Source organism: Mugil cephalus, chromosome 1 (genome assembly GCF_022458985.1).
Source record: "Mugil cephalus isolate CIBA_MC_2020 chromosome 1, CIBA_Mcephalus_1.1, whole genome shotgun sequence".
In the NCBI taxonomy this organism is placed as follows: Eukaryota; Metazoa; Chordata; class Actinopteri; order Mugiliformes; family Mugilidae; genus Mugil; species Mugil cephalus.
Genome location: NC_061770.1, coordinates 31,067,373 through 31,091,689, shown reverse-complemented (window position 1 = coordinate 31,091,689; position 24,317 = coordinate 31,067,373). Strand labels below are relative to the sequence as shown.

General features: G+C 38.9%; 4 protein-coding genes across 4 annotated transcripts; all 4 read right to left on the bottom strand.

Annotated features, from left to right (window-relative positions):
- Window positions 1-52: 52 nt before the first annotated feature.
- Window positions 53-3,196, bottom strand: LOC125016321 (myosin-11-like). The gene is made up of 6 exons (XM_047598757.1): window positions 3,062-3,196; window positions 2,772-2,849; window positions 2,620-2,664; window positions 2,356-2,460; window positions 464-538; window positions 53-362 (listed from the first exon to the last, which is right to left on the bottom strand). Exons 1-6 carry the CDS (start codon window positions 3,149-3,151, stop codon window positions 246-248), a joined length of 510 nt encoding a protein of 169 aa, XP_047454713.1. The 5' UTR covers window positions 3,152-3,196; the 3' UTR covers window positions 53-245.
- Window positions 3,197-3,310: 114 nt separating this feature from the next.
- LOC125016605 (myb-like protein X) lies at window positions 3,311-5,272 on the bottom strand. Its single transcript, XM_047599196.1, has 5 exons — window positions 5,222-5,272; window positions 5,019-5,153; window positions 4,828-4,934; window positions 3,735-3,821; window positions 3,311-3,595 (listed from the first exon to the last, which is right to left on the bottom strand). The coding sequence occupies exons 2-5, from the start codon at window positions 5,038-5,040 to the stop codon at window positions 3,470-3,472; spliced, it is 342 nt and encodes a 113-aa protein (XP_047455152.1). The 5' UTR covers window positions 5,041-5,153; window positions 5,222-5,272; the 3' UTR covers window positions 3,311-3,469.
- A 91-nt stretch (window positions 5,273-5,363) lies between these two features.
- LOC125016216 (butyrophilin subfamily 3 member A2-like) lies at window positions 5,364-23,954 on the bottom strand (the record flags this gene model as incomplete). The annotated part of the gene is made up of 4 exons (XM_047598546.1): window positions 23,909-23,954; window positions 23,528-23,613; window positions 17,861-18,202; window positions 5,364-5,515 (listed from the first exon to the last, which is right to left on the bottom strand). Coding segments are annotated over exons 2-4 (579 nt in total), but the record flags the coding sequence as incomplete, so codon positions are not given.
- Window positions 11,894-14,010, bottom strand: LOC125016564 (lamin-A-like). The gene is made up of 4 exons (XM_047599118.1): window positions 13,955-14,010; window positions 12,455-12,553; window positions 12,193-12,300; window positions 11,894-12,094 (listed from the first exon to the last, which is right to left on the bottom strand). Exons 1-4 carry the CDS (start codon window positions 13,994-13,996, stop codon window positions 11,993-11,995), a joined length of 351 nt encoding a protein of 116 aa, XP_047455074.1. The 5' UTR covers window positions 13,997-14,010; the 3' UTR covers window positions 11,894-11,992.
- Window positions 23,955-24,317: the final 363 nt, after the last annotated feature.

Genomic DNA, 24,317 nt, shown 5'->3' with positions numbered 1-24,317 from the left:
AAAGTAATGACTATTGAAGGACCTGATTAATTTAAACACATTTAAATGCAAGTATGGGAATTCTGGGAAAAGTGGCCTCTTCTTAACAATCAGTACTTCATAGTGTCTCCTTGTTTTACACAACATTAAACATCTGCATATGTTGTCCTGATTTTTTACATTCTGACATTTTCAGTGACAAAGCTGAGAACAACTGAGTGGACAACAAGTCAGTCATTGAGAAAGTTAATAATAATTTGATGAACCTAATTATTGTTATTACTATTCATGGAGTCCAACTGACTCTGTAGCCTTTTCACTTTACTCTCGGCAGCCTCTCGTTTCTTCTGTTCTTCCGCTGTCTTCTGTTTTTGTTCTTCCAGCTAAGTAGAGGAGAGAAACATGGAGAGAGTAGATGTGACTCTTGCATTTTTAAAGAATATCAGTGATATCAGGACAGTTGTAGAGAAAGTTTATAATGAACCTCATTTTTCACGGACTCCAACTGGCTCTTCAAGGATTTCACTTCCTTCTCTGCATCCTGTCTTCTCTGTTTCTCCTTAAAGGATTGAAGAGATAGATTTTTAAAGTTTGGGACTGATCTAACAAGATGTTACAGTCAACGAATTAATAAGTGAGCAATAAATATGACAACAGCCAATTGAAATAGATTGTACTGTTGCTTAAAACTCTTTGTGTCCTTCACATTTTTCTCCATTTCTGTTTAAAAATGATGTAAAAAGTCAGTGGATTTTCACTCAAGTCCTGAGAGTGGACAAAGAGAACTAAGACAAACACATGAAAAACACAGGAGCCGATATTACATATCAGTGAGGAGCACCTCTAGGATTACAAGTATATTTCAAGATTAAATCAGAGTCCCTGTGTTCAGAAGTGTTTCTGTCAATGTGATGAGACTCAGATAAATCAGGTATTTGTCTCAGTCTGGTATCTTCTCAACACATGTTTGTGTTGAAGTGTGTGATGACAACGAACAAAGGAGCTCTGATCTGAGGAGCTCAGAAAAAGAGTTGTTGTTGCTCATCAGGCTGGAAAAGGTTCCACAACCAACAAGAGTCTGGAAGCCACAAATAATCCACAGAGAGTCAGACAGATTGAAGACGACTGTTCCCCTCCACAGGAGTGGTCCACCAACAAACATCACTCCATCATAGTGGGAGAGGAACCAGAGGAACCCAGGGGAACTTCTAAGCAGCTAAAGGCCTCTCTCACATTGGCTGATGTTAATGTTGATGAATCCACTCAACAACCAAAGACACTGCTCTCTGTCCACAAAGAACATTTGGGACAATGTTTAGTGGACAGATGAGACCAGAGTAGAATAGTTTGGTTTAAATGTTTGGGCATCGTCATGTTGGAGATGAACCAACACTAGTTCTCCAAAAGAACGGTTAAAGAAGAACGTTTGAATGTTTGGGAATGGCCAAGTTACAAGGAGCTCACAGCACACACTGGAAACAAGACAATGACTTTTATAACTCCCAAATTAAAATTCTAATATTTCTGTTTCTTTTTTTTTTTCCAGTGTGTTCTCTTACTCTACCTGCAGGACTATTTTTTATTTTTCATTTTTATGTCTAAGGGATACAGATATTTTTATTTGTGGCAATGTGTGCAGTCTAGTCAGTGCATTGTATGTATTACAGTTTTCTCCATTGGTTTGGCTCATTTCTTGAAACAGAAATTACATTTTCAAAATAGCACAGACAAACCTCCAAACCACTTATGACATCAGATGTCCCTGCTGCACACCATTTCTTCTCTCATTACATCACAAGGGAAAATATATACGCTGTGATGTGGGCGAGAATCTGTGTCCAAACAAACAGCAGCATATAGTTGCCAGGAGAGGGAGGTTTAGGACACCGACCAGTGAGGAAGTGTTAGTTGTGAAACTCCAGCTTTATTTACAGCACTGCAGGCTACATATAATTATAAAGAAAGGAATTTGAATCATGAGTGAACAGGTTTGGGAGAGATGTGAGCTTTTGTAAGGGAGCTATGGTGATGAAGTGAACTGTGAGACTGTTTTGCCAAATGATCTTAGAGTTCTGACAATGTAATTTTTTGTATCAAAAACAAGACAAACCAGTGGAGAAAAACAGCAATATATATATCTCTATATTTGTATAGACTAAATAAATCCACAAGTTTAATATTTCTGTGCCATTTGTTTGATTTGGGTTGTGTTTGTCTACCTTTAGGACTTTCGTGTAAATCCACTGATGTTTAGAATAATCTTTATGTAGAAATGTAGAATATTCTCAATGATGTAAAAACTGTTTAGAGACACCTTATAGGCATCATTTTCTTATTGGTGAGAACTTATTTTGAGAATAAAGCACAGATATGAACCTCCTTTGATTTGGCCTGCAGGATGTTAATGTTGCTCTGGGCCTCCTCCGTCCTCCTCTGTATCTCCTCCCGGATCTTCTGCCTGGACATGATCCACCACTTACCCTGAGAGATGACAACAACATTAAAATGAGATGTCTCAGAGAACTTTTCAGATAGTCGAGTAGAAACAGTTGAACAGTAACCCAACGCTGCTAGTGCTCGACAATCCTGTTTTCATACGTTTCTATTTCTCTCTATATATCACTCAGATGTTATACTTACTAAGGCGAGAGCAGGATCAATCAGAGCAGCACAGATTCTCAACAACTGAAAAGAGAAGAAGAGTTAGAGAGAAAAACACAGCAATATAAAGTTAAACAATGAACAACTAGAGTCAGTCTGAAATAGAAATTGAAGTGAATCATGAATTGAACCTCGTTGAGTGCCACCTCCTCCTCCATCGTGTCTTTATCATCCAGGAGCTGCTGGAGCTCAGCTTCTATTCGTATGAGCTGGGAACAGACAGAAGAAGTTAGTTTCAGTTTCTGTTTTGACATCGAACACTGTGAAGCTTCAGCTCCACTCACGCCCTGCCTCTTTACCAGTAATCTGAACCATTTACTGAATAAGTTAGTGGGTAAGGCAGAGTTAGGCACTGCCTTGAAGCTCCAGTGTTATATTCTAGCCGCAGTGTGTTTTGTGAAAGCAGTGTGTTGATAAACACCTCATTTTCTTTGGTGTATAACTCAGTCTCTTTGGTCTCCACCTTCGTCTTCAGAGTCCTGAATGATTCCTCATCCTCAGGTTTCTCCATCTGCTTTCTCTTCTTTAAAGATTTCTGGATACATTAATTCCAAGGCAAATAAATATGAAAAGTAATTAAAATAATTAACGTATGGATGGATGTTACTACAATGATGGGCTTTAATTGTGCTTTTTCGTATTGTAGCAACTAAGTGTGTTATGACACTTGTACCATGAGCACTTACGTAAAGCCTGGAGGAACGGTCTGACATTTTCTTCAGCTTGTTTAGAGAATAGAGAGAAACATAAGAACATTGTTACACAATCTAATCGGTTTTAAGATAAATCTATTAGTGTGTGACTCAGAAAGCAGAAGATGAACAGACAACTAAATATAAAAGAAATAAACCTCTGTTTCCTGTCTCTCCAGCTCTTCTTTCAGGGCTTTCAGTTTGTTCTCAGTCCTCTCCTCCTTTTCCTGGAGCTGCAGCAGATCATCTCGTTTGGTTTCAATCTGGAAGAAGACAGTCAGACATCTGGATTCAGACTGATATGTCTGGGTCTGAGGAGATGCACCAGCTACAGTTTGGCCTTAGTTAAATGATGGAAAACATAAAGAAAATGACTTATTCTGAATATTGATGGAGGTTAACCTCTTTGTTCTTTCTGTCCAGCTCTTCTTTCAGGGATTTTCCTCTATTTTCAGCTTCCTCCTCCTGCTCGGATTTCATCTTCTTTAACTGAGAAAAATAATAATTAAAAAAATAATTCACTCTTTCAATTATAAACTAGTTATCATATTTGATCCACTTTGAGAAAACTTTGCTTTATGTTGTGACTATATGGTTAAAATAAATATGCAGTAAAAAAAAAATATATGGTTAAAACTTGTAAAGCTTTTTTTTAATTTTAAATTTGGCCAATTTACATAATGCAATTAAACTGATACTACAAAAGATTAAACACTTAAAACAACCCTAAATTTGTTCCATATTCATGGACTTGTTTCTTTATTTCATATTTTAGGCTTTGAAGACTCTGATTCCTGACTCACAAGCAGACTTAAAACATAATGTCTGTTACCTGCTCAAACTGAGGTGAGGTGAGAGGTGCAAGTGAAAGTGTAATTACAGTGACCGTATTGACTGTAAAGAGCAACGTCTCAGCTTTCAGAAACCTCACTGATTTTACTTTACTGATTTATCGCTCATCCTTTGGACCAGAGCCTGTGACTCACTGAAAAATGCAGTTTTTAAATGGTTTATATAAAACCATCAGCTCCAGACCTGGAGCTGATGGGCAGCAGGTCAGTTTGAAATACTGATGAGCAGTTTCATAGCATTAAACTAGAATTGTTGTTCCCACCACAAACTGAAGGTGTTGCCAAATCAACTAGGAATGAAATGTTTGTCAGATGTTACAGGCTCCAGTGTTGCCTTTACATCTAGTGATCTCTCCCTCTGGGGTAATCACAAGGATCCAGTAAATATGGGGAAGAACCTTTGTCGTCAGCAGGAGCCACTGTCTATGTAGCTTCTGTTTTACTAATTCATCATATTTGATGAGTTTGTATTTCTGATTAGGGCTCAGTTTGGTTTAGGGCTTGGGGGAAAATACCAGGTCCTACAGTCCTGTGTGGTCCTGTGGGGACTTGTCTCACTGTCATGAGACAAGAGGTTAAAGAACTGACTGACATCTTTCATTTGGACATAAACTTTGAAATTGTGCTTCGCAACTTACTTTTACCTTCTGCTCATTTTCTGGTGGTCGGTCTCTGTCTTTCATGAGGGGCCTTCTCACTCCTCCTGCTTCTTCAAAGGAAACTACATCATTCTTAGTGATGATTTCAGTCCCTTTATGACAACAAAAAGAAAGTGAGACTCAATGGATTCTATTAAGACCTCAGTGATGGGTAACTTGCTCAATCTGTGACTTACTGAAAGTGTTTTGCCTCTTCATGTGTATAAAAAGAACGACTGCTACAATTAACAGGAGGATGCAAAGAGCCAAGCTAACAGCCAGGCCGACTGTGAGAGGGGTGGAGCTGGTCCGGGCATTAAAGAAGAAATCATCTGAAATTATAAATAAATAATTAACATTTATGAGAAAAAATATTAAACCATAAAACATCATGTTCTACCTGGAACATGTATGTGAGCCTCTCTGGTCTGGTGGATGTTGTTCTGTTGGACTCTACAGGTGAAGCTGTTGTTGTGTCTCTTGTCCACAGTCACTCTGCTGCTGACAGTATAGAGGTCATCAGAACCTCTGACTGTCTCTGGAGGTCCAGCAGAGAGCAGGTTTCCCTCAGCGTCCAGCCACAACACCTCAGGCTCTGGATACCAGCCTCTGGATTCACACTGTAACACCACTCCTCCTCTGTCTCTGTCCATCCCTGATAAACGGATGACGGGTGAAGAGACAGGAGCTGATGCTGAGCACAAGGAAGAAGAAACATGTTTTTTAAGCATTTTAATCCAATTAAAATATGTGCATGCGGACACAAATAATGTTGATGTACATCATGTCTTCACTCACCAACTCGTAGCTGAAAAAAAGTCTCCTTTCCCAGTAATGGAATAAAACATTTGTATTTTCCCTCATCAGCGAGTTTCACTTTGGAGAGTTTCAGTGAAATGTTTCCTTTCGTCAGCTCATCAATGAACAGAGATGTTCTCCCTGTGAACAAATCATGGTTTTGACCAACAAGTTCCTGTTGGGAGCGCCAAACGTGGACAAATCTGGGCTCCAGATCAGGCCTCGTCCACTCCAGCGTCAAGTGAGTGACGTCTTCAGCAGGCTGCAGGTAACATGGTAAAACCACATCTCCACCAAGAGTTGCTACTATTGGCTGAGATGAACCGATCAGTTCAGACTGACCTGGAAATCAGAGAGAGTCTGTTTAAACATTTGTAGGGAACATGAATATCACCAAAACTATCAGGTCAATGTTCCTGAGTCCGGTCTCTATGGATAGATCAGACTTAACATTAAGTAACATTGTTACTTTTTCTGATTAATTAGTGATTAACTAAAATATGTTCTAGATTATTTCAATGATCACTTTTTCATTCTGAGAGATTTTAATTGTTTTTGACATGAACTGGTTTAAAGGTGGAATGTTGAACTGGTGAATCCATATCTCTGAGTCTCTACTCATTGATATTTACATCCCTGGTAAGTTCACATTACTAAATAAATGATGGATTTTGTATTTTCTTCTCTTTCACTCAACTTAAAAGTCATCACAAACAATTGATTTAGAAATATACTTCCTATATGTATGGGAGGTAATATAACCAGGTCCACTCTCCATTTGGACATTTGGATAAAAACGGAGTGAATTGTGTTTATTGTTGCGTTCCATTCTGACTATCCCTGATATTCTCAGGCCTCTTAGTTCTTAACTAAACTATTCAAATTAGCAACAACCAAACACCTTTCAAACAAAATACATTTGGACATTTACACATTAGCAACAAACACAACACATCCTATAGTTTGACCTAGTTACTGGCAGTGAATTACATATCAGTATCAATATGGAGTTAACTTTTCATTTGGGTTTAATTTACCTTTGCAGATGTGTGTAAGGAAAAGATGGAAAACCAACACCATGAGAGATGAGAGGTGAAAGGTCAAGTGTAGTTGATCCATCTGGAAAAGAATCACGGAGATCTGAAAGAGCAAAAATATCTTGATTTATACTGAAGAAACATACGCGTAACAGCAAAACCAAAATAAAAAGGAGGAAATGGAGGCGTAGAAAAGATTCACATACCTGAGAGTCGGGTGAGCCTGAAACAGGTTGGGCAAGTGTCAGAAACGGATGGCCAGTAACAACAAAATGAAAAAATGCAGCAAGCCAGAGCTGAACAAAAAATATAGAAACTAAAGATTTATGTTCAAAGCAAAGGCTGAAAGAACAGACTGTGGGTTTTAAGAAGCGGGAAAGAGATTTTAAAATAGAGCAGGTAATACAGTGAACCTTCATTTATTAAAGCTTGGTAGGCTTAGTAGGAGGGACTTAACTAGAACAAACAGATGAAAACTCTTACAATATGTCCCTCCAAATGTCACCTAAGGAAAATTATTCATGAACTAGACTAAGGAACAGAAGAGAATAATGTGTCAATGAAATAACCTTAACTCTAAGGCTAAACTTTACCCTAACCCTAGAGATAACCCTAACACCAACTCTAACACGACGATCAGCAATGGATCATTCATGTTAACATGTTTCTGGAAATTTACTCTGATATTTTCATATTGAAATTTGAACTTTGATCATAAACACTCCTTCATTCTTACAAATCCTCTACAAGTCCAGACATGTCATTGTTGTATACTTTCAGTTTTCTAAAACCCGTCATCTCTCTGCTGTGTCTCTGTCTCTGTTACATACCGATCAGGAAGCTGGTTCTGACTCCATCAGAGGAGGAAGGTTGAGGGACATCTGGAGAAGAGGACCCACAAGAGGATGATCGACAGAGACACAAATAGATAGAAGGAAAACAACTGAAAGAGGTAAGGAGGAGGAAATGGAAGCAAAAGATTCACCAGAAACACTTCAAGGAAATCAGGTGAAACTAAAACAGGTTAGGTGATTACTCAGTGTCAGGTAACAATTGGTAACGAAAAAAAAAACAACAAAAGAAAAAAAAAGTAATAAAACACACAGCAAGTCCCCCATTAAGATAATTTAATGGGGGACTTGAATGTAGGACATAACAGAGTTATGACATAACATCACTTTTGGTCCCTTTAGATTAGATTAGATTAGATTCAACTTTATTGTCTTTGCATATAAAACATGTACATACACAACAAAATGCAGTTTGACATTTAGTGCAAATAGCATGAAGTCCAAAATTTACCCAATAACAGGATACAAGCTACAAGTACTGTCTTACATAAGTTAATATTTTACAATAGTAATGTGTATAAAATAAAATGTTCCTAATATATACATTTCTATATACATTGCTGCATAGACAATCAGTCTCAGTTGTTAATTGTGAATTCTTCCTCTGTATGTTCAGCACAAACACAGTATTGAAACACGTTGCTCTTAGACCCATGGAGCATCAAGTTATAGATTAAATATATTATATATATCTTGGATAAAAAAAAGACCTCAATAAATATAAATATAAAAACTAATGTACGGTACAGACTGAAGTGAGTCCAATGCTGCTTTAAGTGGCTGGTTCAGGCCCTGAGTTTGAGGAATATCTATCTGCATAAAATATACATATGTTCTCTCTCTCAGTTCATTTATGGGAACTGAAAATAAATGAAAGCTGCAAATGTCAATGAACCATTCGTTGTGGCCTTGTGACTGCCTGACAACTGTTGGGTTGTGCTTTACTCAAACTCTGACCAAAACTGAAGGATATAATTGAATCTGTGTTGGACAAATTGGTTAAAACACCTCAAAATGGACAAAGTGACAGTCTTCCTGTGGAGTTTAGGCTGTTGATCAAAGAGATTTTTTCTATATTTGGGGGGGATTAGATATGACTACCAAGTTCCGTACCTGTAACTCAAAGAAGATGAGATGAGATTAATAAAAATGTGTTTGACCTTGTTTCTGTGTTGTTTTACCTGCGCCTAACTACCACCTATTTTGAATTTAATTAAAGTTTCTACGAGCAAAAACGGGACTATGCAATATAGTAATGAGTGTCACCTGTTGTGGATAATCTCTATGGGCCACTTGTTCAAAAAATGTAACCTGGATCAAAATTATCTGTATTTGGAAATCTTATTTTTGTTTAATCAGGAAATCCATCTTAGATTTACACCAGTTTTTTTTCGATAGATAGATAGGTAGGTAGGTAGGTAGGTAGGTAGGTAGGTAGGTAGGTAGGTAACTTTCTTTCTTTAGGTAGATCCAGTTACATAGTTTTCAATAATACCAAATCTAGATTACCATGCTCTAAATGGGACCAGATATCAGAATGTGGATTACCAGCTGTGTGAAGGGCAACAGATAGAAAAACCAACATGGAGTCACTTTCTTATTTTAAGACAAAACACAAAAGTAACAAAAACATCCACTTCCATTCATATTTTCTTTTATGACCTCTCATCTGAGCCACAACAAATGAACCAATATACATTAACACATGCATAGTGGATATATTTGAAAATGGCTAAACAGGCTAAATGTCCAGTAGTTAATAAAATAAAGAATATTCAGGGTTCTTCTAATTCTGAGGAGGAGAGACCAGCATTTTCAAGATGTATAACATTTTTGTTTGTTAAAATCTGCTTTGGGGATTATTTCATGGGGACACAATCATTTTTATTTTAGTTTTATGTTACTATAATGAAATGGAATATGTGAATAAACGGTTAAACAAGTCAAGTGCAGAATATGAATAAAAGTATACATACTAAATGATACAAATGTTGTATTATTTGACCATTTTATAAGTTTACTACATTTTCTTCCTTGAAATACACCTTGAAATCTTCCAACCCTTTGTTAGGATCTGGGTGATCCTGTTTTTTTGGATCAAAGTTACCCAAATCCAACTGAAAGGTTTTGAACAACACAAACAAAGGTTTGATCCAGATTAAAACTAGGATTGGATTGTGTGATCTAATCCAGTGTCAAATCCCTTCTTTCCTCATTTTCAAAATTTGATCCAATCCGATAACTAAAATCCGATCAGATTACCTTTGAACGACTGGGCCTGTATGGAGGAGGTAGAGATCAGAGCCCTGAGCTACCCCAGCCCACATGATCAGATATGTGGACAACACCTGGGTTAAAATCAAAAACACAGCAGGTGGAACGTTTCACAGGACACATCAGTGCAGTGGACAGCAACATAAAGTTCACTGGAGAGGACATCAGAGTCTTTAGACAGTAACATGTACTGTATCTTAGACTTAGACTTTAATGATCCATGAGGGAGATTATTTGATCCCAGTAGCTTAGTTCCACATAAAAGTAAACACTTTAAAAAAAAATCAAGAAAGATAAATTAAGATTAGTGTAAAATAAACTAAATATTATCTAGTAAAAAAAAAAAAAAAAACTGTGTAATCAAAAAAATGGCAGAATTAGCATCATGAACAAATGCACGAAAGTAGTTGGCAAAACAGTGTCCAAGGTGAAGCAGATGTTTGGTCAGTTGTATAGCAACAGCAGCATGGATCATGACAAATGGTGTTTCCTTGTCCACTGAGGGAGGGATGTAAACGCTAAGGGAGTGAGTCTGCCTGTAGAGTCCTGAAGCTGGGCACAGACGTACTGTGGTCCTATAAACCCAGGTCTACAAAGAACTTCTCACGACCAGTGACGCCGTATGGACGGGAAAAGTTAGGACAATTCCAAGAGTCCCTGACTGAGAGGGGCTGGAGTTTGGGGTGGCGGAGCAAAATATGTCTATTTTATTGATTTTTCTGGTCTGAATTAAAATTCAAATGACCGAATGGTACACAGACCGACGCTTCATTCTTTACAGTGAGGGGGTGGGTCCAAGGTCATTTTTTCTTTTTCATAGGGCCCAAAATACCTGGTGGTGCCCCTGCTCACAACACACTCCCTCTGGGTCCCGTCAAGCGAACACAGTCCATCCATCTTGATGCCAAAGACCTCACGTTCCACATGAGCACAGACGACACCAAAGACCTGAACCAACCTCTCTGCTCCACCACCTCCAACTCCAGCCTGTCTCTGCATCACACCACCAGACACAACAAACTCCACAGAACTCCTCAGCCTCCAAGAACTCCAAGTCCATTCCACTTTGACTGGTTGAAGACACAGAAAAACAAGAACAAGTGAGACAAAAAAAAACAACCAATATCAGAATAAGAATAATCCAAAAGGGTAAAGATCACTGAGCTACTGGTGACATGCAGCCCCTCTTTCAGGTGAAGAAAACTCAAAATATGTGGATATTTGTTTTTGCCAAAAGGCCACATTCCGGTTCATTTTAAACATGGTAGCACACTACATGGTAGTAGAGTGAGGACAACAGCATCCATGTTTTAGCCAGAGAAGACAGACGGTTTGAAAAAAGAGTAAAGGAAGACATCTGAGGTGGCTCAGATATTATTTGTCATCGATTTACAACAGTCTGAACATCTGGCACCAACAAGTTTCACCCCCGTTGACACCTGCAGGACAAACCACTGGGACTGGAGCCTCTGGACATTAAAGGATCATTAGAGAAACATTCATTTGAAACAAATTTCATCCAGCTACAGATGAGCTCTAGAACTGTAGTCATATGAGTTTCTGATTGGCTAACACCCACAGATATAAAGCCCATCACCCACACCAGTCTTTTAGAACTTTAATACCTGCTGCTGTGTTGAAGTCAAATAAAATGCACAAATATAAATCTGCAAAAGGTTAGAAAAAAAAAAAAGATGTAAGTGTAAAAACTAGTAGGAGGAGAGTCGGAGTCCATGATGTCAGTGGTAGAGGAAAAGTCTTGCATGTATCCAGATACACAATTGTATAAACATTTTTTTTGTTTTTTTTTACTATATACATTGCTCACATTTCTACCACATGGTTTGGTACACTGTTGTCATGCTACAAAGACAAATAAAATTCACAAATCTATGAATGCAAAAGTATTTATTTTAAAAAATGAACACATGCATGTTTCTCAAAATATTTCTCATTTTTTTGATTGAAAAAAACAAAGAGACTTGTTACATAGAATCTAAAACACTGACGTCATCCTGTAAAAGTCTTTAAACAAACCAATGTTCACATCAAACTTGACTAATCCAATTAAATGGAGCCAAGTGTTTCCAGAGACTTTCTCTGCAGTGTGTGGTTTCTGCAGGAAGATCTGAGTCGTGCTGTTTCTCATCTATAATGTTGCTGTTTGCTGGATTACTGAACTTTATTGAAGGAGTTCAACTGGGAACTATTTCACTGCAGAGAGACCTGGACTCTGTCTCCAGACTTCCAGGACTTCAGGTCCTCCCACACCAGGCTATCAGAGACAAGATGCTCACTGTCTGGATGGTATAACTGTAAATGTAATAAATCCAAAGGTCACAGAGTCACAGTCAGAAAATAATAATTAGAAAAACTGAAAGAAAATCAATGAAACATCTACAAAGACTCACATAAACAGACTTTCCAGCCTTGAGTTCCATTGATGGATCAAATGTGTATGTGATGGGTTCACTATTGTTGATGTGGACTTTTAACTGACGTCCTCCAAATGATTTGTCCTGCAGGACGGAGATGAAACACAAGAAGAAGAATGAGACACAGAGACAGGAACAAATGAATGTTGGTTTCTATATTGATATTTAATATCAATATCATCAATATTTTCTATGGAAAAATAAAGAAAATAGATTTTGACTCTTAAAGCAACATCACCTGATCAGTCACGTTTCTCAGACAGATAGAGTTGCAGCTGGGATCAACGAACACAGTGATGTCTCCTGACGTCTCCTGACTGTCTGAGCTGCTGCTGTTCTGTGTTTGTTCAGGTTTGGGAGGAGACGACATCCACAGATTAGTCCTTTCACATCAGTCAGCTTCATGTTCTATCTCTCAATCATTCAGAGAACTTTTCATCATTAAACATAAATGTGATGAGGAGGTAGGACCTAGAACATGAGGAGCTTTAGAAACCAATCAAAGACAGACAGACAATGAGACGTCTTTCTGCTCTTAGTTAACATCATGTTTCTAGTGGGAGGTTTGGCTGTTTTCAGGAAGGATGTTTGTTAAAGTTGAACTAAGTACTTTTTGCATTAAACACTGAATTAAAAAGTGATAAATCAGACTCTAACTTGTGCAGAACATATTCTCTATTATCTACCAGTGGGTAACTTGTTACATTTACGCCGTTATATGTACTTGAGTAGTTGTTATGCTTCTTACTCTTACTCAGTTACATTTATGGTGAAAAAGCACTTCTACTCTGTTACATTGGGCTATACACCTGGTGCTACTTTTATTCCCCTTTTATTTAATGTTTTTAAATGAGCATAGTCATTTGTACATTCAGGTAGATCCAAGTTGTTTTGACTGAGAGACCAAGTGAGTCTCAGCAGCTGCATAATGAAGGGTGGAGTGGCCCCGCCCTCCCTCTCCTGATCAACAGTAGCTGAAGCTAATGGACGGAGACCAAACACCTGCTTCACTGACGAGGACACATGTCCATCCCTGGTCCAGCACTTAGACAATGTTTGTCTTCCAAATGTCTAAAAATAATATCCACATAACGTGCTGCCTATGTTGTCTGACAAAAACTTAAGAGATGCTAAACTATGAGAAACTGAGGAGAATTTTCAAAAAAACAACACATTCCACTTTATTTCAAATATGACAAATTTTTAGTCATATATATATATACATATATTATCTTTGTCCTCTCCTGTTTTCTTCCATTTCTACTAATGTGTAGTTTTTATTTCTTGACTGGTTCTTTCTTCCTGGTTTCCTCAGTCTCTGGTGTTTCCTCTCCTACCATAGAGTTTCCACAGTTCTAGCTCTTCTTTTAATGAATGCTGTTCTTATTTATAAGAACAGCATTCATTATGTTATGTTGTGTGTGTGTGTGTGTGTGTGTGTGTGTGTGTGTGTGTGTGTGTGTGTGTGTGTGTGTCTGTCTCTGTGTGTGTGTGTGTGTGTGTGTGTGTGTGTGTGTGTGTGTGTGTGTGTGTGTCTGTCTGTCTGTGTTGTGGGAGGGGTGGGGGTGTAGGTGAGATTACTGTATTAAGCACTCAAGTGCTGCACTTGTCTGTTTCTATTTGTCCATGTCAGACTGGTTTAGTTGATCTGAAGGAGGTTTTGATATGAAGAATCTACTTTGAATGATGTGTATGAATAAACTACTTCTCTCTCCATGTCTATGAGCTTGTTCTTCACCTCATCTTTCACCTCCTCCATCTTTTTGTTTCTGGTCTCCATCTCTTTGTTTCTGGTCTCCAGCTCTTTGTTTCTGGTCTCCAGCTCCTCCTGCAGCTTCTTCTTCTCCTCCTTTGGTTCATTGACCTGAGTAAAAAGGAGGTGAAGTCCAGATTGTTAACAGTCAGACTCTAACTTTTCCAGAACATATTCTCTATTATCTACTGTGTGGATTTTAAATGCTGTTTATTCCTGTAGTTCTATCATTTGACCTGTAGATGGAGCATCAGGCTACGATTGATGCAGAAGTCTAAACCACATATGAGTCTATGTCTTTACTGAAACTAGTGAGTGGAGCAACACACAAGGAGAAAACAATCATATGATCAGAGGAAAACAGAGACAGGAAGTGAAGCAGGACAAGAAACAGAAGAAACAAACTCAAATAAACCAACTAATAATGTTCTTAACTTGATACTGTGACATGTTCATGTTTCTAATGTGAATCTCAGACCTGAGATCTGACTCTAAGTTTATTCCCAGTTCTTCCAGTTTCCTGCTGAGTTTCTGTCTCTGGTTTCAGAACCAATGAGCAACACTTCCGTTTTAAAACCATCTCTGCTGTCCACAATCTGATAGAAAATAGAAAAATGATTTGATGATTCTCAGGAGAAAGAGACAAACCTCAGTCTCCAGTTTCCTCTTCAGTGTCTCCACTTCTTTCTCAGCTCTTTCTCTTTTCTTCTCCTCCTCTTTGAGCTTCTTCTCCCACTGAGAGTGAAGTCACATAAAGAGACATGATGAGAAACATTTACTTTGATTGAGGAACATGACAAACTGATTTGGTTCTATACTTCTTCCTTATTATGGAATTAAAAGAGCAAGCAAGCAAGTTTCTGACGTATTTTTACCCACAGAGTTTTCCTTTTTAAACCTCAACTTCCCACTAGTCCCTCACAACTAAAGAAGCATCATCATTACTTTCATCTTTTAATTAAGTCTTCACTGTCTATTTATTTATTTGATCTCTTTACTGTTTCAGTAGTTGGCATTTTTATTCTCTTGTTGAAGCATTTTTTTTTCATACTCTCTCTTGTTTCGCCTTGTTTGCCAGCATGCATGAATGCTGTTCTTATTTGTAATTTGTAATGCGTGTGTGTGTGTGTGTGTGTGTGTGTGTGTGTGTGTGTGTGTGTGTGTGTGTGTGTGTGTGTGGGGTGTGTGTGTGTCTGTGTCTGTGTCTGTGTCTGTGTCTGTGTTGTTGTGTTCACAGTCAGACTCTAACTTGTCTAGAACATATTCTCTATTATCTACTGTGTGGATTTTAAATGCTGTTTATTCCTGTAGTTCTATCATTTGACCTGTAGCTGAAGCAGAGTTGTGTCTGTGTTTGTCAAACTCCACCAGTATTTCATTAATAACAGAGAACTCAGTCTCTCTGAGATTAGAGTCAAATATGTGAAGGTTTCTGTCTCTGATCAAATCATTTCTTTGTCTGTTAATCCAGCAGGTAATCTACATCATACCAGTCTATTGGAGTTAGGAGATAGGACAGAGTATTCTGGCTAGAACATAGTCAGAGCTTCTGACCTTCTAACAAGCAGAGAGAAGATGTTGACCACCAACATCAACCTCCTTGAGCTGAATATTGAATGAAACAGAAACACATTGAAATGAGAACAAACTAGAATCTGATAGAAACTACTAACCTCCTCCTTCTGTTTGTTGGAACCAAACGGCTGAGAAGAATGAAGAGAGATCAGTAAAGGTTATAAATGATGGACATACAGATTGTATCATAGTTCTTATAATGTGATCACTTACCCAAGGAAACCTGATAGACTTGGAAGCAGCAGCTTTGATTTTCTCCAACTGGAAGAATTTATTAAAGTCAAATAAAAAGATTTTATCATTGATTCTATTTCTTCATGTCAGACTAAACAACACATTTGACTTTTAATATGAACGACGTATTCATGTTAAAGATTTAGTTTGTTTTTATAGAGTATATCTGGACTCCTATCTGGAGTTCTCTCATGATGTTGTTGCTGAAGAGAATGATGTGTGTGAATAAACTACTTCTCTCTCCATGTCTATGAGCTTGTTCTTCACCTCATTTTTTATCTCCTCCAGCTCTTTGTTTCTGGTCTCCAGCTCTTTGTTTCTGGTCTCCAGCTCTTTGTTTCTGGTCTCCATCTCCTGCAGCTTCTTCTTCTCCTCCTTTAGTTCATTGACCTGAAAGGAGGGGAAAACCTGCAGTTGTATCATTTCACCAGTAGATGGAGCAAAGTTACAGTTTTGTTGATCGCAGTGTTTCTGTGTGTACGTACATGTTTCTCCATCTCTTCAGTCTTGTTCTTCAGTTCTTCTTTGGTTTTCTGCAGCTCTTCTTCAATCTTCTCATATTTCTCTGTCAGCTATCAGACAGACAGATGGATGATGATCAGTCAGCAGGTTTACTGATCAAACTTTCTTCAAACTGATCAATCTAAACCTTTAATCTTTTACTTCTTGTCTCTTACATCTTTCATTTTCTTCTTTCTTCCTCCAAAAACCTTCATCTTCACTGTTTCCTCTGTCAGGAGCTTTTCTCCTCTTTCAGCTTCATCTCTGGATCTTTTCTTGGTTTCTGTGTAAAATCAAAGCAGCTGAATTCAACTAGAAAAGATGTTTGCTGGTGTTTTACATCATTAATGTGGTGACTCATCTGTAACTTACTGGTTCTATTTTGTCTCCACACAAAGAAGACACATGCTAAAATAACCATGATGCTAACAGCTAAGCTAACAGCCAAACCAGTGATGATGGGAACAGCAGAACTGGACGAGGACAAGAAGAAATCATCTGAAATGAAAACACACAGAGTTACATGACATTTCTACACAATCACACACAAACTGTGTCAAACTAAAATCATGTCATGGTCCGTTCTCTAAGCGTGTTCTACCTGGAACATGTATGTGAGCCTCTCTGGTCTGGTGGATGTTGTTCTGTTGGACTCTACAGGTGAAGCTGTTGTTGTGTCTCTTGTCCACAGTCACTCTGCTGCTGACAGTATAGAGGTCATCAGGACCTCTGACTGTCTCTGGAGGTCCAGCAGAGAGCAGGTTTCCCTCAGCGTCCAGCCACAACACCTCAGGCTCTGGATACCAGCCTCTGGATTCACACTGTAACACCACTCCTCCTCTGTCTCTGTCCATCCCTGATAAACTGATGACGGGTGAGGAGACAGGAGCTGATGCTGGAAGAGTGAAAGATTGTGAATGTCTAAGAATGACAGTTTTACATTTGACATTTCTGTTTTGCTTTGAACCACTGGGCCAGTTTGTGTTTAAATTAACTTTTTTATCCAGCAGGAGCTTTTCCATATTTCCTATCGCTGTTGTAGCAGAGAAGGAAGTGAACATTACCATAATTTTCAAATCTTTGCCGAGTCCATTCTATACCAGGCTGCATACATCTTGTGACAATTCATTGATCTGCTGGGAAACTTTTGGACCTGGCATTCATTTATGTGGATATAACATAGACATGGACCACCCACCTAGACCAGACTAGACATGCCCACCCCATAGCAATGACACTCTTTGATGGCAACAGCCATCCCCAGAAGGATGCAGCGTGACACAGACACACACACAAATATGCTTTAGGAACAACTGAAAAAAAAAAAAAAAACACAAGGTGTTGACCTGGCCCCCACTAACAACATTCTGTTACCAGACACCTCAGGACAACCTCAGAAGGCCAATATTCATTCTCTGATGAATCACAAGTGATTTGGCGGTAACAAGGGAGACCTACACAATATTCCAAAGGTGGTCATAATGTAATGTCTAAGCTTAACTAGAAGTTTATTGCCCTAACATGGAAAATGAATTCTTTGGTAAAAGTGGACCAACCAAACCATCCACTCTATGTACTCACCAACAACAAGCTCTACAAAAGCTTCTTCCTTCTTTCCTGGAATAAAGCATCTGTACGTCCCTTCATCACCAGGTTTGACTTTGGAGAGTTTCAGTGAAATGTTTCCGTGCTTGAGTTCTTCAACAAACAATGATGTTCTTCCATTGTATGACGGGTCTTTCATACTCGTGAGTTCCTGACCAGCCCGTAACAAATAGATAATTATGGGCTTCAGGTCAGATCTGGTCCACTCCAGCGTACTGGTGGTGACGTCTTGTGCAGGTTCCAGGTGACATGGCAGGATAACATCTCCACCCGCTACAGCAGTTATTGGCTGAGAGGAACCGATTAACTGAGACTGACCTGGAAAGAAAAAATCATTGTACTGATTTAGGAACATTTGAGGACTCAATGTGTTGAAGGAACATCTGCCTCCTCAAGATTTGTTCCCCTTTGGTGAACGTGGACTATCACTCTTTTTCCTTTTCAAAATAAGTCCCCACTCTTATTTGATCATACCTTATCAGAGTCAATCATTCCCTCGTCCCTGTACTTCAAATTTATCATCACCCTGTCTGTCTGATTCAAGATTCAAGTGATCCGAGTCACGTGGGTGCAGCATCCAGGATGGCCGCAAGTTAGGAGAGCTCTCATCCTGCACATGCTAATGTTTTGAGTTAATAGTGTAAAACGCACATTTTCAAGTAATTTAACACTCACTCCAAGTACTTTAATTGCTTAAACGGAATATTGTAGGTAAAGGAAAGGCCTCAAAGATATGACGACTTCGAAATACTTCGAAAATTCTTCTCGCATGTACACCCGGCTAAGACAGGCGCACGAGAATGACCACGCTGCCGCCGTTGACGCTCCCCTGACGGGGAGAGTGTTACGACGGACGTTTCGTCGATTAAACAAACAACGGCGGAGTTGAACAACACGGTGACGGCCATGCAGGAGAGGCTGAGCGAGGCCGAGACGCGTATCGCACACCTGGAGGAGACGGCGGATCAGCTGCTGGACGAAAAGGGGGGCAAAGATAAACGGACGGAGGAACTGTGGAATCGAGAGCAAGTCCTGGAAAATCATACCAAAACCGAAATAATGTGAGGTTAGTGGGACTAAAGGAGACTTTTGGCACAAATGGGACGCTGTCTGACTGTGTCCGAAAGATTCTCGTGGAGGGACTCGGTGTTGAAACTGACGGGGAGATGGAGATTGAGAGGGTGCACAGGCAACTGTCACCGATGCCAAATGCAGATCAACCCCCAAGGCCGGTGCTGATCCGTCTTTTGAGGCAATCCGCGAGGGACAAGGTGATCAATGCAGCTAAGGAAAAGCGAGGACAAATGTCGCCTTTCTGTATTTCCAGACATGTCCAGAGAGTTGGCGCAGAAGAGGAAGGCATTCACACCGGCGAAGCGCAAACTACACAAGCTTAACATCAAATACACGCTGGCTTTCCCCGCAACGCTACACTTCAAGTGGAGGGGGAAAGACGTGAGGTGCAACACTGACACGGGAGTGTCATTAATGAGCAATAATCGGGAGGAACTGCGGATTGAGAATAATGGAGTGAGGTGAGCTGCTGTTTACCAATGTAGGTTTATGCGTTTTGTACTGAACCTAACGGTCCCCTGTGCAGGCCTGTGAGAGGCATCCCTTGACAGAAACGGTTACCATGGGAGCAGCGTTAATCCCAAGGACCTTTTGGGAGTTATACTTTTTCTTTCCTTTTTCTTTTCTTTTTTCTGTTTTCAACAGCGTGGAGCGTCCAGCACACGGACACCGGTTGCATTATAGCAGCCGGACACCTTTTGTTTCATATTCATGTGCAAGTTCAGTTTGCATTGTCACATTGTGGTTTTTTTATATTTGTTCAAAAACAGGCAGGTACAAGGTAATAAGTGATTATTATATGGAACCAAAAATGATAACATTCTCCAATACAAATGGTTACAGTCAGACATTCAACCTGAAATTTAAAGCGGGATGGGTGGGACATATTTTCTAGAGCTCATTCTCAAATAAACATAATGGGGTTTTGATTTTGGTTCACAAAAACGTAACTTTCATTTTGCGAAAACAAACTAAAGATGCAGAGGGAAGGATTATTTGTGTTGAAGCAGTGGTCGAGGGAGTGCCTCTGGTATTATGCAATATATATGCTCCTAATAAAGGAGATCCCAATTTTTTCCACAACGTAAATAAAATACTAGGAGACACTGAGGGTGAAATTGTTCTAGCTGGGGACTTTAATGAAGTTATGGATCCAGTACTGGATAGGAGCTTATTCAGACCTCCTCTCACGCGTAGGGAGAGAGAGGCCTTACAAATGTTGAAAAGAGATGTGGGACTAATAGATATATGGAGGTTGACAAACCCAAATGCGAAGGATTTTACTTTTTTTTCCCCACTGCCATAAAACTTACTCCAGAATAGATTTTTTTTCTAATAAGTACTTCCCTGGCAGACAATGTGGCAAATTGTGACATAAAGACAATCTCTCTAACAGATCATGCACCAGTCAAGCTATTCATTAAGGCCAGTCTAAAGACTGAAAGGAGAGGTAGATGGAGACTAAACACTGGATTAATGTCGGACTCAACTTTTAGAAAGACAATAGAAGAGGACTTAAAAACCTTTTTTGAAATTAACATTGGTAGCACGGAAGAAATAACTACTGTGTGGGAAGCCTCAAAGGCATACATAAGGGGAAAATTCATAGCACAGGCCGCTAATAAGAAAAAAGAGAATCTTACCAGAATTAAAGATTTAGAAAAAGAGATAAAAGATAAGGAATTAGATCTGTTGAAACACTTTTCCAATGGGAAATTTCAAGAGCTCTGTGCGCTTAAATACTCTTTGCATGAGATTTATAATAAAAAAGCAGAATATGCACTTTATAGATTGAAAACAAACTTTTATGAAGGGGAGAAAAAATGGGGAAACTATTAGCAAGACAGTTAAAGGAAAAAATCTCTGCTAATACCTTACCAGTTATAAGGCAGGGGGATGCACAATTTTTTGCCGCTACAGATAAAAATAGAATATTCCAACAATATTATGAGAAGTTATACACATCTTCTATATCTCCAAATGCCTCACAAGAAGATATAGAGCAGTTTCTCCTTAACATAGATGTACCCAAGCTCCCACCTCAGGAGGCAGCTGGATTGGAATTACCCATAACTGAAGGTGAAATTAGGGAGGCAATTTCTTCAATGAAAAATGTGAAGTCACCGGGTTATGACGGACTCCCAGCGGAATATTATAAAACCTTTATAGACATTGTTGTACCAATATTACAGAGGGTGTATCAGGAGATGTTTGATAAGGGTTGTGTAGCACCAACTTTTAATGAAGCGGTAGTCTCACTAATTCCCAAAACAGGTAAAGATGTTGCAGACTCCGCCAATTTTAGACCTATAAGTCTGCTCAATCTTGATTGTAAGATTCTTACAAAATCACCACCACCATATCATCCACCCCAACCAGGTTGGTTTCATGAAAAATAGAACTTCAACTGATAATGTCAGACTCCTGTTACACTTGATGTGGCTGAGTCATTCCCAAAATGTTCCTATAACTGCTATTTCTTTAGACGCAGAGAAAGCTTTTGATAGGGTGGAGTGGCAGTTTCTGTTCTCCACCCTATCTCATTTTGGCTTCAACTCTAATTTTGTTAAATGGATAAAGATGTTGTATAAAGAACCCAAAGCGGCAGTGATGACAAATGGAATAATCTCCCCCTTGTTTAATCTGACCCGTGGAACTCGACAGGGATGTTAATTGAGCCCATTATTGTTTATCATCTTTTTAGAGGTGCTAGCAGTGTCTGTTAGAGCACACCCTGGAATAAGAGGAGTAAGGGGAGGAGATAATGAACATAAGTTATTATCATACGCTGATGATATTTTAGCAGTAGTATCTGAGCCATTAACTTCTCTGCCGCATCTGATTGACACCATAAAATTCTTTTCAAAATTTTCGGGGTACTATCAACTGGAGCAAATCTGAGGCAATGCCTCTCTCCAGGACATGTATTTCATCTATGGTGGGGAAGTTTAATTTTAGGTGGGTACGAGAGGGTATGAAGTATCTTGGCATCAAACTTTCTGAGGACATAGACAAAATTGTGGCATTAAACTTTAATCCTTTACTTCAAAAGATAAAGACAAACCTTGATAAGTGGGGAAAATTAAAACTAACATTGTGGGGCAAAATTAATGTTATAAAAACGGTAGTTGCCCCACAGTTTAGTTATATGGCAATGATGTTACCAATTAAGATACCACCAACCACTTTTAGACAACTGGATGATGTAATAAAAGATTTTCTGTGGGGTGGGTAAAGACCACGAATTAAACCGAGAAAGTAATGTACACATAAAGAAAAGGGAGGGCTTGTATTATTTATCTTTCGAGATGGCCAAAATAGCAAAATGCTGGCCAACTGCAGAGGGTAAAGCAGCCTGGATGGAGGTAGAAAAGGAGATATGCTTGCCTTTCCAACCAATAGAGGTATCAGCACAAAAAAGGTCTAACATTACAAATCCAATACTTCTACACTCAAAGGATGTTTGGAGCAAGGTACATAAAATGTTTAAACTTAAACACACTCTGCAAAGATATTCATCGTTGTGCTATAATCCTGATGTATGTATTGGGAAGAAACCTGTGTTTTGGAAAGAGTGGCACTCTAAAGGTTTAAGCACCATTAACGATCTATTTGAAGATGGGGTGTTTTTGTCATATGATAAGCTGTTACAGAAATTTAAGTTGATGGGAAAAGATAACTTTTGGAAATTTCTGCAAATACGGAGTTGTATCTCATCAAAACCATACAATATTAATGATAATGTGGTGATAGACTATATGAAACTTCCACTTGGAAAACGAAAAGCCTCTCAATTTTACAAAATTGCTAATTCTTCTCTTGGTAACGACTCTAATCAGTTAAAGATGACTTGGCAGAGGGATTTGGGTGAAGAGATCAGAGGTGATAGATGGGAAATAACTATGGCTGATTGTGGTCAATATGTTAGAGAGGCAAGGGGTAAACTTACCCAGTATAACGTATTACATAGATACTCCTATACGCCATGTAGACTGTATAGGATGAAATTATTGGATAATGATTTGTGCTGGAAATGTATACTGTAATTTCAGTAGGCACAACAACAGCCTGTTGAGTTATTTTAAGGTATTGGAAAGCATCAGAAATTCCACAGGTGAAAGAATGGGTCAGTATTATGACTGAAACTGCATCCTATGAATGTATGCTGAGTAGACTGAGTGGTGACGGGGGGAGGGGGTGACCACTTGGGGTAGGTTCTGGGACCATATAAAGGTAAATGATAACCCTCAATAGAATCCAGGATTTTGGTTTTCTGATTTTGTTATACTTCTGATTCTGATTGATATTGTTGTGTGCTCACTTTCTTTTGTATTTTCTGAGAGACAAAAATGTGCTGGGTCTGTCGTAGTTAATTCTTCATGATAACTGCTTGTTCTTATATGGAGAAAAATACTAAGTTTGCCATGCACCGAGCTTTAAAAGATTCAATAAAAACTTGAATTTAAGAAAAAAAACAAAAAAAGATTCAAGTGATCCGGGTCAGCTGATCCTCGTCATTGTTTTATTCAACGATTGACTGTAATCTTCAGTCGTGTTTGTGTGACGTACCTCTACAAAAGCGATGTAGGAGAAGATAAACAAGCAACACTCTGAACTGAGACTGAAGGAATGGTCCTGTCTTCTGGTGACACATCCTGCATCAAAACAAATCAGTCAGTACAGTGGTGTTCAGGTGAAATAAGAAGTCCTGTTAAAAAAGATATCATACTTTCACCATTGTGAACCTTTACCCTTAAAGAGTTGTGCCATCTTATCTTTTGTTTACCGTGAAGTTAATATGACTTTAACCTTCATCTACCTGTGAGTCTGTCTAGATTAACACTTGATAATGTAGTCTCTTTATACTCTGTAACTGTGGTCTAAAACCGGATCCAAAATCACTTTGTTATATTTTATTTAATAGATAAAAGTAAGAAGAAGGCGACATACCTGCTACATGAAGTGTCTCTGATTTCAAACTGACTGGACTTTGAGCCTGTTGCCAAGTTACAGATTTGGACAATAAAATAATAACAATCAAAACCCTGAGCAATAAAACGCCATGATACAGGAACACAGAGAAAGTACGGCCTTAATGAGGCAGTTGTCAGTTCAGAATAGTGCGCAGGAGTTTGTGTGGTATGTAGTTTGGTAAGCTTGGTTAACCTGCTTCCACACTGAGGTAATTATTCTGAAACCTGGAGGCGTTTATTCCTCACAGTGGTTTCCTTTGGGCTGGTGTGGACACAGCACTCGCAGTCTGTTTCTTTTTCTAGATTTCATTCTGATTTCATTCTGAGCCTATAGTTCAAACAGATCCGTGGATGATGCAGTCAACATGGCTCTACACTACACCCTG